This window comes from Vulpes lagopus, chromosome 8, assembly GCF_018345385.1.
Source record: "Vulpes lagopus strain Blue_001 chromosome 8, ASM1834538v1, whole genome shotgun sequence".
NCBI classification, from domain to species: Eukaryota; Metazoa; Chordata; class Mammalia; order Carnivora; family Canidae; genus Vulpes; species Vulpes lagopus.
The window spans coordinates 41,076,778-41,089,250 of NC_054831.1; the positions used below are offsets into that span (position 1 = coordinate 41,076,778).

Here is a 12,473-nt window from a genome sequence, read left to right on the forward strand (position 1 = left end):
TAAGAAAAGAACAGAGGTTGAGTAAATATAAAAACAATGCATTCTTGCTAAATGAAGGCTAAATGACAATTGGGTACACTGTGTGAATGAAGGTTTTGTGGTGAATCTGCAGATAACTGGGTCCTCATACAACAAGCAGGGGCACAGGCATGCCAAACTCAACAGTACTATATTCATGGTGAAAGAAGTGAGTGAGTTTTAGCAAAAATATATCATCTGGCACATTAATGTTGCTAATTTGAACATTACTGGTTTTAGAGTTGTATTTCCATTTTCTTTTTAGATCTGTTTTAGTTTTATGGATGTATATGAATTAATAAGGCTAAAGCATCTGAATTGGGTTTTATGTTTCTATCTTTAAAAAAATTGTAATAAAAATAATTTAAGTTAGCACTAGGAAATCTACAAAAATTTTCTTCCTCTAAAGGAGTTCCATATATTATTTAAAGTTGAGAAACACTGATCTGATGGATTCATTTTGAATACACTGTGTTCTTTGTTGAAATGAGTCTTGTCCTTTAAAAGTACAAATTGCTTTGGCTAGTAAAATGAAGTTAAATCAGCTGAAACATTCATATTATTACTATGATACATGGGACCAAGATGACTTAGGGAAAGTTCAAAGGAAAAACACAAGATAAAGACTCACTTCAGGATGGCAAGACAAAGTCTTATTACATGGAGAAGAATCAGAGAAAGGAAGGAATATCACTTTCCTGCTCCCTCAAATTTTGTCATGGATACTGGCTTGAAAATGCAATGCATAAATGGATTTTATACTTTCTTGCCCTTGTAATTCAGAGGACACATAAAATTGACATGAATTAGAAATTAACTGTGTCAAACTCAATTTTAAATAGGTTATATATGGGATAGACCAATGAGAATGTATTACAATTTCTTAAAAATAGTTCTTTCCTTTTAATTCGTGTTTTGGTATAAATAAATTTACTGATATGAAAGTGTTTGGATGTGTTAGCTACTTTCGATTTCATTTACATTAAAAGGGTTCTAAGGCAAAAACAAATTTTGCATACTGGCTCCTTCCCTATTTTGCAATGAGGTAACTGAAGAATAAAATCTAGAGACAGACATGGTGTTCCTTCCCCTTTAACTCTGAAGCCTATTATCCTCAATTATTTGTTTTTCTTTTGTATCTTTAAAATGTTTTCAAAATGTCTGTGAAACAAGGTAGGGTATAAAGAATTAACATTATTCATTCTCAAGAGAAAAACACCACTCACCCATCGGCCAATTGTCATACACATGCTTTGCAATGTCAGAAGCAGAATCATTAGGAGAAAACAGGAACTCTTTTGTTTTCCCGCTTACCAAGATGAGGCGCAAATTTATCTGAAAGAAGACAATGATCCTTTTAATATAAATCTTGAAATTTTGAAAGTAAAAAAATGACTCCTAGGCTTTTTATTTCAATCATATTCTAAATTATTACTAATGCCATTTTCTAGTTTTTATTTATTAGAACTCTGTAAAGACTTTTTTTTTAAAGAAGAGAATTTGACATATGATTTTATTTCCATTTTTTAATATATATGGGGAGCCCATTTTGCCTTAATAAATAAACAAAAGAAAATCGAAACTCATTATACTTTTATATTTAACTACTCCAACAATATTTTTACAGGTTATCACTATCACTGCAGTGTACATATTTTCCACTGAAAAACTAATAAAAATGGTGATGCTGCAGATCACATCACTAAACAGAAAAAAAATGAGTTGATAATCTACTTAGAAAAACAAAGGGAAACAATAAATTATATATAACTTTTTATCCTATAAAAATTATTCAAACCTAAACAAATTAACTAGAAACCATAAAGAATTTTACAATGGTTAAAGGAGGAATCAATAATAGTCGTTTTGTTAATCCCAAATGCACATTTATTTTGAGAAGGCAGAGGAGGAGCTTATGTGTGACAAAAGACACACATTCATCCTCAGTGAATAATCTAAGGTAAATAATGGAATTAAAAATTTTGAGATCCAATAAATTTACATTTCTGAGTAAATATATTTGCCTATACCTTTTGTAAAACATTCTAAATGTTCACGTTTTATTTTTTTCTCTATCCATAATTAACTTGATGCTATTTCTAAAAACCGTATCACTCATTTCCCTATAAGTTACACAAATACAAGTGGGGTTTTCTATACTTCTGGGCCTCTATTAAGAGAGCAAATAACACCTTCCCAAAAGTTGGCTCTAGTCTAGAGCTGAGTCCTGGGACTAGCCCAGGTTCTTTATATATAAAGAACAGAGAATGTCAGTGTATCAGTTTGAATTGTGCCTGGTCCCAGGTTAGCCAAGCTCTCTTCTTCAGTTACCAATACTTTTATCTTCTAAATAAATACCAGAAAATCGTCAGATGGCCAAGTCTACAAGGAATAAATTGATGGCATAACACACCACCATTTAGATACCAGGTCACTGATTTAGTATCGACCACCAACATGGCCAATGCCACTTCCATTGCCTCAGCACTTTGAGAATGTACTCATAGTTATAAAATATCTCCTCTAGAAAAATGCTATGCACCAACAATTCTTCATTCATTGGAATGTGACTGGATCCCATATTAGATGAAATAGAACCAGAAACCAGACTAGACATTACATTCTAATTTTATGTGTATTATATCTCCATTAAAAAAAAAAAAGCTTTTTAGGGTGCCTGGGTGGCTTAGTTGGTTAAGTGTCAGCCTTTAGCTCCAGTCCCACATTGGGCCTTGCTCAGTAGAGAGTCTGCTTCTCCCTCTACCCCTTCCCCCTGCTTGTGCTTTCTCGCTCTCTCAAATAAATAAAAAAAATATATTTTTTTAAAAGTTTAGAAGATAAAAGAAATCTATATTCCAGGTGAAAGGCTCTTTCTATATGTCCAGTAAGAATTTCTTGCTGCCCTTTCTGACTGGAATAAAATTTGAAATTAAACCAAAGAGCGTATTAATACAGGAAGAGATCTGATGAAATCATACTACTGTAAATAAGTAATAAAATCCAGAAATTTTTTACGTCCTATCTGAAAAAAATTGAAGTAATAGTAAGAATGATTAAATTTTAAGAAAGCACCATTTATTTATTTCCTAAAACAAATAAGTAATGGTGATTTTTAAAGCAAGGAACCCAATATCTATACAATATGGATTTTAGTTCTCAGAGATACAACACTATTTATATATATCTCTTTATATGTGAATACTGATAAATATATACTACATACTCTGAACTTACATGCAATCTTTTAATGGCTACATACTATTGTATAAGGGTCCTTCAGTCATTAATGCCTAAGAAATTATGCCTCTCATAATGGTCCAGCCACATGTGTTTGATTAACCAGAAAGAAATATAATTAAATCCAAGCTTCCTAAGAGTTGTGTAAATGATATGAATCTTTTTTCAGAATCATCTTTTAAGTTTAAAATTAATAAATTAATTTCTATTGGGTTTTTATTCAAATTATAATATTTAAAAATAACAAAGAAAAGGGGGAAAAAAAGACTCAATCCTTGGAATCTACAAAGACAGTACCAAAGCATACTTCAGACTTTCCTTAATATCCATCAATATGGAAACGGAAAAATATGACAAAAATATGGATATCTATAGTTATTAAACAATGTAAGGTATAGATCTATATGATTTGACATGGAAAGGTGTCCACAATATATTAAACTAAATAATACACACACCCCACCCCATAAATATGTAACACTAAATGGGTTCATGAAGCTCTAGTTCCCAGCATTTCTTATTTTAAAATTAATACACATCACTATCACCAGTAAACTATTTCACTTTTGTATTTCAGTATCAATGGTCTAAAGAATTTATGTGCATCCAAATTTTCAGAATGTTAAGAACTTTTTGGCTTCAAAAAGTTGTGTTTGACACAGGTTAAAAAAATTTTTTTGAGTGTTTACAGGGGTCATACCCTTTTCAGTTTGACACAGACCCTACTGAACCCCACTTACTCACAGTGGCCTGCTTTATACACTTACAATACCTGCTAGTCCCAGAAAACACTTCAGTTTGTAACTAATGGTTGAGTTTCAAAGCAGTTTTGGGCTACAAAATCAGAACAAAATGCAAAGTAAGATTTCAAAATCTACCTAGAACCTAATCACCCCTCTGGGTGGGAAGAGAGAATATGAAAACTCTAAGTCTATAAATACATAAATCTAAGAATTCATCAAATCTTAGTTACAATTATCTAAAACTGGTAATAACAGTTAAAGTCTGCTTCCCCAGTAAGGAAATTTATGTCCCCAGTTAAAAATAACAGCAGTGAACCCACAAAATTAAGTTGCTGAGTAAAGTAATACATTGCCTGATTCCAGTGCCTGGTACAATGGCTGGCATTTGGTAGGTGTTCAACATTTGTTGACTGACTAATATTGCAGTTTCTTTAGTTTCAGTATGCAAGTGGAAATATGACTGGAAAGGTCAGCACTAAGATTCAAATCCAGGCTTTCACATTCTGGGCATTTTATCAAATGGGAAAATGGAAATGGGGGGCGCACCTGGATAGTTAAGCATCTCTCAATTTCAGTCAGGTCATCTCAGGGTGGTGAGATTGAGCCCCACATCAGGCTCCATATTCGGAGGGGGTGGGTGGGGAGTCTACTTGTGATTCTCTCTCCTTCTGCCCTTGCCCCCCCCCCCGCAAATAATAAATAAATCTTAAAAAAAAAAAAAGAATGGGAATGGATAATAATCATTTTTTGGTAGTCATATGAACATGTAGATAGTTCCAACATGTAAACGTCTCAGTGCTTAATTTGTCAGGCTCTGGATTGTCAGTAAAATGCCACAGTTTATATAAATGCTAACATTTAGTAAGGTATTTTCAAAAGTAAAATTAATTCTGATTCAACCTAATTTTCAAATGAAGCTAAAGATTAGGTTACTGGGATGCCTGAGTAGTTCAGTGGCTGAGCATCTGCCTTCGGCTCAGGGCATGATCCTGGGGTGCAGGATCAAGCCCTGCCATCGGGCTCCTTGCAGGGCGTCTGCTTCTCCCTCTGCCTGTGTGTGTCTTTGCCTCTCTCTGTGTCTCTCATGAATAAAGATTAGGTTACCGATATGGAAGATTACTGGATGAGTCTGGACTTGTTCCTATGCTTATCTCTATGTGACAACCTTGTTCCTAGACTAGATGTATACATCTGCCTTAGTATATAGGCAAGTGTATCTTAGGGTTGTAACACCAAAGGAGGAAAACACTAAATTTCCTTGCTTTCCTTAGAAAAAATCTTGAAAGCAATCACCCAGATAAACATCTGCATACATAGGCTGGCCAGCTGTTAATTACTCCTATATCATATTAAGAAATTTCTCAAGCTCATTCAGATAAATAATGTTAATTATAGTGCCTCTCAGTAAATATATATGGTGATTCCTATAAATGTGAGCTAGTTTCCCTTTAAAAGATTATGTTCCATTTATTTAAATATTTATAAATGAAAGATCTTTTTACTTCTTTGAAGCCATGCTAAGTCAATCTATAAAGTATCTTAAAAGAACTTTTGCTTGTGGGGTACTGGGATTCTTGACATATTGACAATGGATTAAAAACAACTCTTTATAGCTTAAAATGTGATATACTACATGCACATACTTGTCTAAAAATAAAACTGTTAATCAGGACTCCAAATGACTAAAATGAGATAGAGCTCCTATTATGTAATAAAATTCATAAGGTATGGTGTTCAGATTATGAGACATTTCATAGTCACTTTTGAGGCAAAACAAATCCAAGTAAGACTTTAACTGAGGTAGCTACCATAATCATTTCCTGTAAGGCCAATGGAAATGACAAGAACTCTTCCATGCACGTCATTTCAAGTTAAAAAAAGTTTTTAGTCAAATTGACATTTCTATTTGTCAGAGTATAACAATTTAGAGAAATCTCATCTAGAACTTAATTCACACACAATTTGTTTTCAATTGGTTACGATAAAAAACTTAGAAGTAAACACGAGAATAGAAGACAGAATTAATTGGAATAGTCTATGAAAATAAAACAGACAAGTATGGAAATGGACCATGTCCTTTAAAAAAAAATATGACTGTTTTCTACCAAGAGATCAACAGGTTAATCAGAAAAGGAATTCCTGACTTCTCCTGTGAGTCTCATAAGAATAAAAAGAGTACTGGGGTACTCTACTTCACATTCAAGTGAAAAACCTTTGCCCCTTGTAGTGCTCATTCCTGCCTTTTTTGCTAAAGGGCAAGCAAGTGGCCAGTGCAAAGATGTTAGACTTTCTTTGCAAATCACTTTTTAAAAGCTTTCAATTTATCTCAAAGAGATTTTGCTAAATAAATAAAGCCAACCCCAAAAGATTACATGCTGTACAATTCCAAATATTCAGTATACTTGAAATGACAACACTATGGAATGGAGAATGGATTAGTGGTAGCCAGGTTTTAGGCAGAGGTGAAGGGGGAAGGGTGGCTTATCTATAAAAGGGAAGCACAAGGGCAGCCTGGGTGGCTCAGCGGTTTAGCGCCGCCTTCAGCCCAGGAGACCCCAGGATCCAGTCCCACGTCAGGCTCCCTGTATGGAGCCTGCCTCTCCCTCTGCCTGTGTCTCTGCCTCTCACTGTGTCTCTCATGAATAAATAAATAAAATCTTTAAAAAAAAAAAAAAAAAGGGAAGCAGAAGGGATGCTTGTGATGAACTGTTCTGTATCTTACTGTGGTGAGTGGTCACATGAATCTGCAGATGTGATAAAACTGCATAGAATTAAATGCATACACACACGAACAAGTGCACGTAAGACTGCAGAAATCTGAATAAAGTCTGCAGATTTTACCAGAGTCTTATTTCCTGCTGTGATACTATACTACAGTTCTGTAAGATGTTTCCATTAGGGAAACCTAGGTGAAGGGTATATGGGATTTCTCTGTACTATTTCTTACAATAAGAGCATGTGAATCTATTAAAATCTCCAAATAAGATTTTTTAAAAAAAAGCAAGCACTCAACTTGGTAAAAATGTATACGGTATTGTATGTCTGTCTCCATTTATTCTTATTTGCATTTGAAAATGAATAATGCTTTTTAAAAAATATTGTATTAATATAGCTACTTGATCTAGAGAAAAGGACATAAGCCTATCAGTGACTTATTTTAAAACAATGCATGAATTTTAAAATAGATAAGCTGCTTTTTTTTCCCTAGAGTTATGGATTTGTAAATGGCATATTTTGCATTTCTACTAAACATTACAGAAAAATGGAATGAAGGAGAAATGTGCTCATTTTTTTAGATAGGACTGATTTAAAACAAATTATTCAAACATCTGCAGTGCTAAAATATGGTAGTCATACATTTCATAAACTTTCTTTTAGTTGTTCATTTATTCAAACATTTTCTGAAAAAAGACACTATGCTTGGTGCCTGGATTACAAAAGATTTAATATGAAATCCATTGAGGATTTTGTAACCTTGAAGCTATGAGAGAGACATAAAACCATAATTATGGGGGAGGGGTAGCTAGGATACAAAATTTTACATGCTCATAAATATTAGCTGAATGAATTTTTATTTTTTTTTGAATGAATTTTTAAAACAACAGAAAGGAGAATCCGTGAGTATGATATTCCAGAGTAGGGTCTATATGGCACAGTGAATAAAGGAGAAATGCCAACACTTGCCATTTATTGTGTGCCTTTACCTGTATCTCCAAAATTGCCCTTAGTTACTACTGTCCTAGCTCATTTCGGAAGCAGGTATTATCACTCCCATTTTAGAGTTGTATGAATGAATTCAGAGACTTTAATAAGTAGATAAGCTGAGATATGAACCTGGGTGTGCTAATAACAATGTTTGATGTTTACCACTTGGGTCAAGTGAACCAGGTGGTCCCAGCAAATTCCTTACCATGGTCTCTGTATTACTCCATCATCATCTCAACCACTCTTGCCCTCACTATCGTCCAACCACAGGTATCTTTTCTCAGTTCCTCAAAACTGTCAAGTTCTTACTTGCCTTAAAGCCTTTACACAGGTTGTTTCTTGTGCATGGATGGGTTGGTGTCCCACACTCCCCCCCACTCCAATCCACACACACTCTGGCTTACACATATTTGAGATGGGATGGCATAAATAAATCCTATTGAGCCTCATCCTCCTGGATGAAATAATAAGACTAAATTTTTGAAGAAATAGTAGAAAAAGAATTTCAAAATAGAATTTGAGAAGCCAAGAAGGCATTCCTATTCCCCAATGGAATGAAGCAGCAGTCCTATTTGTGAAGAAGTTAATATAAGGCATCCTTGGAAACAGATTTTTAACTTCTAAGAAAATATACCTGAATTCTTGTCTATGAATTTACTTGTATTATGGAGTCATTAACTAAGGGACATTGATATTTGCTAAATGGATTGAAACTACGGGATCTTTTTCTATATTCTTTTTAGCACTCAGAATATTTATTCTAATATACGAAATATGAACTCTTTATAGGTAAAAACTTGGTGGAATTCTTTATTTGTTAAAAACACTTACCTACCCTGAACAACAGGCAAAGGGGAGACTAGAGAATTCTCCAGTTTAAGTTTCCAAGTAAAACTTTTATGACATCTCATTTTAGTTGGGAAGTGAATTTCCAGAACATTGAACTCATTTTAAAATGTAGTTGGAGAACATTCCAAAGCAACATTTAATGTTTTTTAAATTATATGAACCGCCAACTATTTATTCATTAAATTATTTTTTGATCACTCAACACAAACAAGAAACTATTGAGTTATACAAGTGAATTAACAATAATATTAAATTAGCCTATTTGCTTTCTAGAAAATGTAGATTGATTTTTTTTTCTCTCATCAGTGAAGAAACAAAGAAACCAGTGGGTTTCTTATAAGTACAATTCAGAATCAAATAATGTAGCTCAAAATTTATAAGGCATTTAGTGCCTGGCACACAGTCAGTGCCTAAATAGCTGTTATCACAAATTATCTTCCATTGTCATCATCATAACCACAATTAGTTTATTAGATCACATTATATTAACTATACAGTGATCTCTCTTTAAATACTTTATAACATACACTTACTTTAAAATAAGTTTGGGAGACTTTGGTAAAATTAAAATTCCATGAGAAGACTGAATATATATTCTTGATAAACTTTGCAAATTATTCTTAAAATTATTAATTTTTCAAGTTCCAAATCCTGTAAACTTAGAAAACATGTTGGTTCTGAAAATGAATTATGGTTCTGGATCACATTAAAACCTGACTGTAGGATACAAACCAGCTGCTTTAACCAGATTTCATATGTGAGTGTAGCAGTCTAATTTCCTACATATACAATCAACTAAATAGCATATCTGAATGAAACCTAAGTAGTCTCTCTGGGACACTGGATCTGTATCTAGGGAAACCTTTGTTTTGAGAAAGACTTTCAGGTCTTATGATTCACTTAATTAAGAACAACAGTTCAGTACAACTGTCTCTGTCAACCAAGCACTGAAAATACTAAATTATAGATAGGAGAAAGGGAACTGGCAAAGGCAAAGCAATAAAGAGGGCATTGGGGAAGGGAAAGAGTAGCTTTTCCTATTTTTTTAAGGTTTTATTTATTTATTCATGAGAGACAGAGAGAGAGAGAGAGACAGACAGACACAGGCAGCCTGAGAAGGAGGCTCCATGTAGGAAGCCTGATGGGACTCGATCCCGGGTCTCCAGAATCAGGCCCTGGGCTGAAGGTGGCGCTAAACCGCTGTGCCACCCGGGCTGCCCGAGAGTAGCTTTTCCTATATTCATAATATTATGTCCATGTATTTCAGAAGGATGACAATTTTCTTTGCTCATCTTCCATTAATAAAAATATGATGGTACATGGTTTTTTTGGCTAAAAGCCTGAAATCATGGGGAAGGAAATTAATATTTATTGAATATCAACTATGCACCAGAAGTTTTCCTTACATATAGTGTATTTCATTTGAGTAGTACTAGTATATATACTATTCTATTATATAGTACTTCCTCTTGTCTCTAATCACCTAGCTACTCCGAAAAAGCCAGGTAGGACACAGGATAGAGCTTTTAGAGGTCTATACTTATATTTGTGTTGGCTGGCCATTATTTGAGCCTTGCATCAGATTCTCCTTGAGGTGAGTGCTTGCCTTTTTGCTGGGGCTATCAATTCTCAGATTCTTTCCCTCCAACTTCTCCTATGTGATTATTAAATTCTCAGTACTACTTTAAATCCCATGCCTTTTACAATTTTCCTCAATCATTCAACTTTTAAGATTGGAAGGAGTTTCAAAATTCATCCAGTTCACAGACAGGGAACAGACAAGGGAAAAAAGAGGCCCCAGGCAGGCAGCTAGCTAGTTAGCAGCGGAAGCAAAATAGCAGAGCCCAGGTTTCCTTTCTGAGATCAGGGTTTGTTCTAGAGCACTTCAGTGTCTCCCCAAACACCCTCCCAACCTCCCTTTACATCCTTCTAAATATTGGCCTTATGTCTTATTCAAATAGCCACTCCAGAAGGCTTGCTTTTCTCTTAGGATTCATGCAACTTTTAAGACAAAATACTCCTAATCTGCTACACACTACCTGAAAACGAATCCTATTTCTCTGAGTGATAGAACTTCTAGGGAATATAAATCAATGTTAAGAGAAAAAAAGAGTTCTTACATATCATAAATTTGGAAATTCCAGGTTAAAAAATTCAAACAGTGTTGCTAAGAGCTAGGGGGAGGGGAAATGGAGAGTTAATGTTTAATGATTACAGATTTTCAGTTGTGCAAGACGAAAAGAGTTCTGGAAATGGGATGATGGTGATGGCTGTGCATTATGAATGTATAGCGAACTGTCGACTTAAAAAGGGTTAAGATCACAAAGACAATGGTTAGTTAAAAAAATAACTTCCCATTAATAATTCATCTTGATCCTCTAATGTTTTAAATAATTGAAAGGTAATAAAACAGTTGGAGAGTAATCTCATCTAGGTAATTCTGTTATAATAAAGTGCTTCATTTTATACAAGTATAAAAATGGGTAAGATGGTAAATATGTGTATTTTACTACAATCCGAAAGCCAAAAAAATTTACAAAAAAATTTACAAATTTCTTCACTGCAAAACTTCTCAGAATCTTTCATATGCCAGAATGAATCTGTGAATCTCTAAGGGGAAGAGGAACCTATTATTCTACTTTTAGATGACACTTCAAACGACTGAACACACAAATGTCTGGTAAACAGGGTACCAGGCTAAGATGCTGTAGAAGATACAAAGATGAACAAAATATAATCAGTACTCAGAATTTGCTATAACATTCAACTGCCTCAGGAGGCAGTAGGGTTAATGTAGGCAGGTCACTAAAAAAAATCTGTTTACTGAATTTCAAATTTGTAAGGCATAATATGTTGATGTGGAACCTCATTTGCATATAATGAAAAATCAGCCATCAGTCTTATGGCATGATATTTTATCATAAAAATGCTGAAATTATTGTAATTAAAATAACTTATTTATACCTATTGTTAGAGGACATCAAAGTGACTTTCTTTTTTTCAGTATAACTATGAATTAAATATTTGCATCACTGCTGTATGAAAGGACAGGATATTCTCAGAGATGGTCTTTAACATTAGACTAAAACTAATGTCCATTAAGATGGATATCTTAAAAACACACAATTGAAAAGGCTTGTTTTTCCATAAACTTTTTTTTTTTTTAAATGAGGAAAAGGCTTAGACTTGATGCCATGGCTGTGGCTAGGAAACAAAATAATTTTAATGTGTGCCTTTGCCCTATGAAAGTGAAACTAATGGTTCTCTGAGGGACTGTCCTGGATGACTGTTAAAAGTCCCTTCCAGCTCTAATATCATATGATTAGCACTAAGCAAAAAGGGCATGCTATTTAGAAATATAACGATTTTATTATGTATAATTAAAAAATATACGTGGGATACATAAATATTTAGTAATGACCAATCAGTCACTTTTTATTTGAAGTAATAGAGGTGGAATGATGCAAACCCACTGCCTTCATTTCCTCATCCCGAACTCTAATCTTTAAACCCCTACAAATATGCCTATTGAAGCCACGCTACTGAACCATATTCTTGCAGGTCACTTACGGCCATCTAATAAAAAAACCTCAAATAACTTCTTCTCATTTTCCATCTTCCTTAGTCTCTGTAACAATTTGACACAGTTTTCCTTCCTTCTTGAAAATCTTTCCTTGTCAGGTTTCTGTAATTCCCCAGATGTGTTGTCTGAAACACATGCCTCCATGGAATTTTCTGGAAGTGAAAACAGTTCAGCAACCAGGTGAATCTGCAAAACACTGCTTCATATATTCCTGTCTTGGCAATTTGCCATGTATGTTAATATATTAAAAGCCCAGAGAATTCTTGCAGTGAACAAATTCATCTAACTTTAACAGAATTGCAGTATTTAATCATAGAAACAATTTTTCTTCCCATATT

The 12,473-nt window shown here is 34.0% G+C and overlaps 1 protein-coding gene across 1 annotated transcript in view; it reads right to left on the reverse strand.

Annotated features, from left to right (window-relative positions):
* UBL3 (ubiquitin like 3) overlaps positions 1-12,473 on the reverse strand; it is a 68,716-nt gene that overhangs the window by 11,795 nt on the left and 44,448 nt on the right. Inside the window, exon 2 of the mRNA XM_041766488.1 lies at positions 1,245-1,353. Coding sequence (XP_041622422.1) covers positions 1,245-1,353 — 109 coding nt within the window. The remainder of the gene's footprint in view (positions 1-1,244; positions 1,354-12,473) is intronic.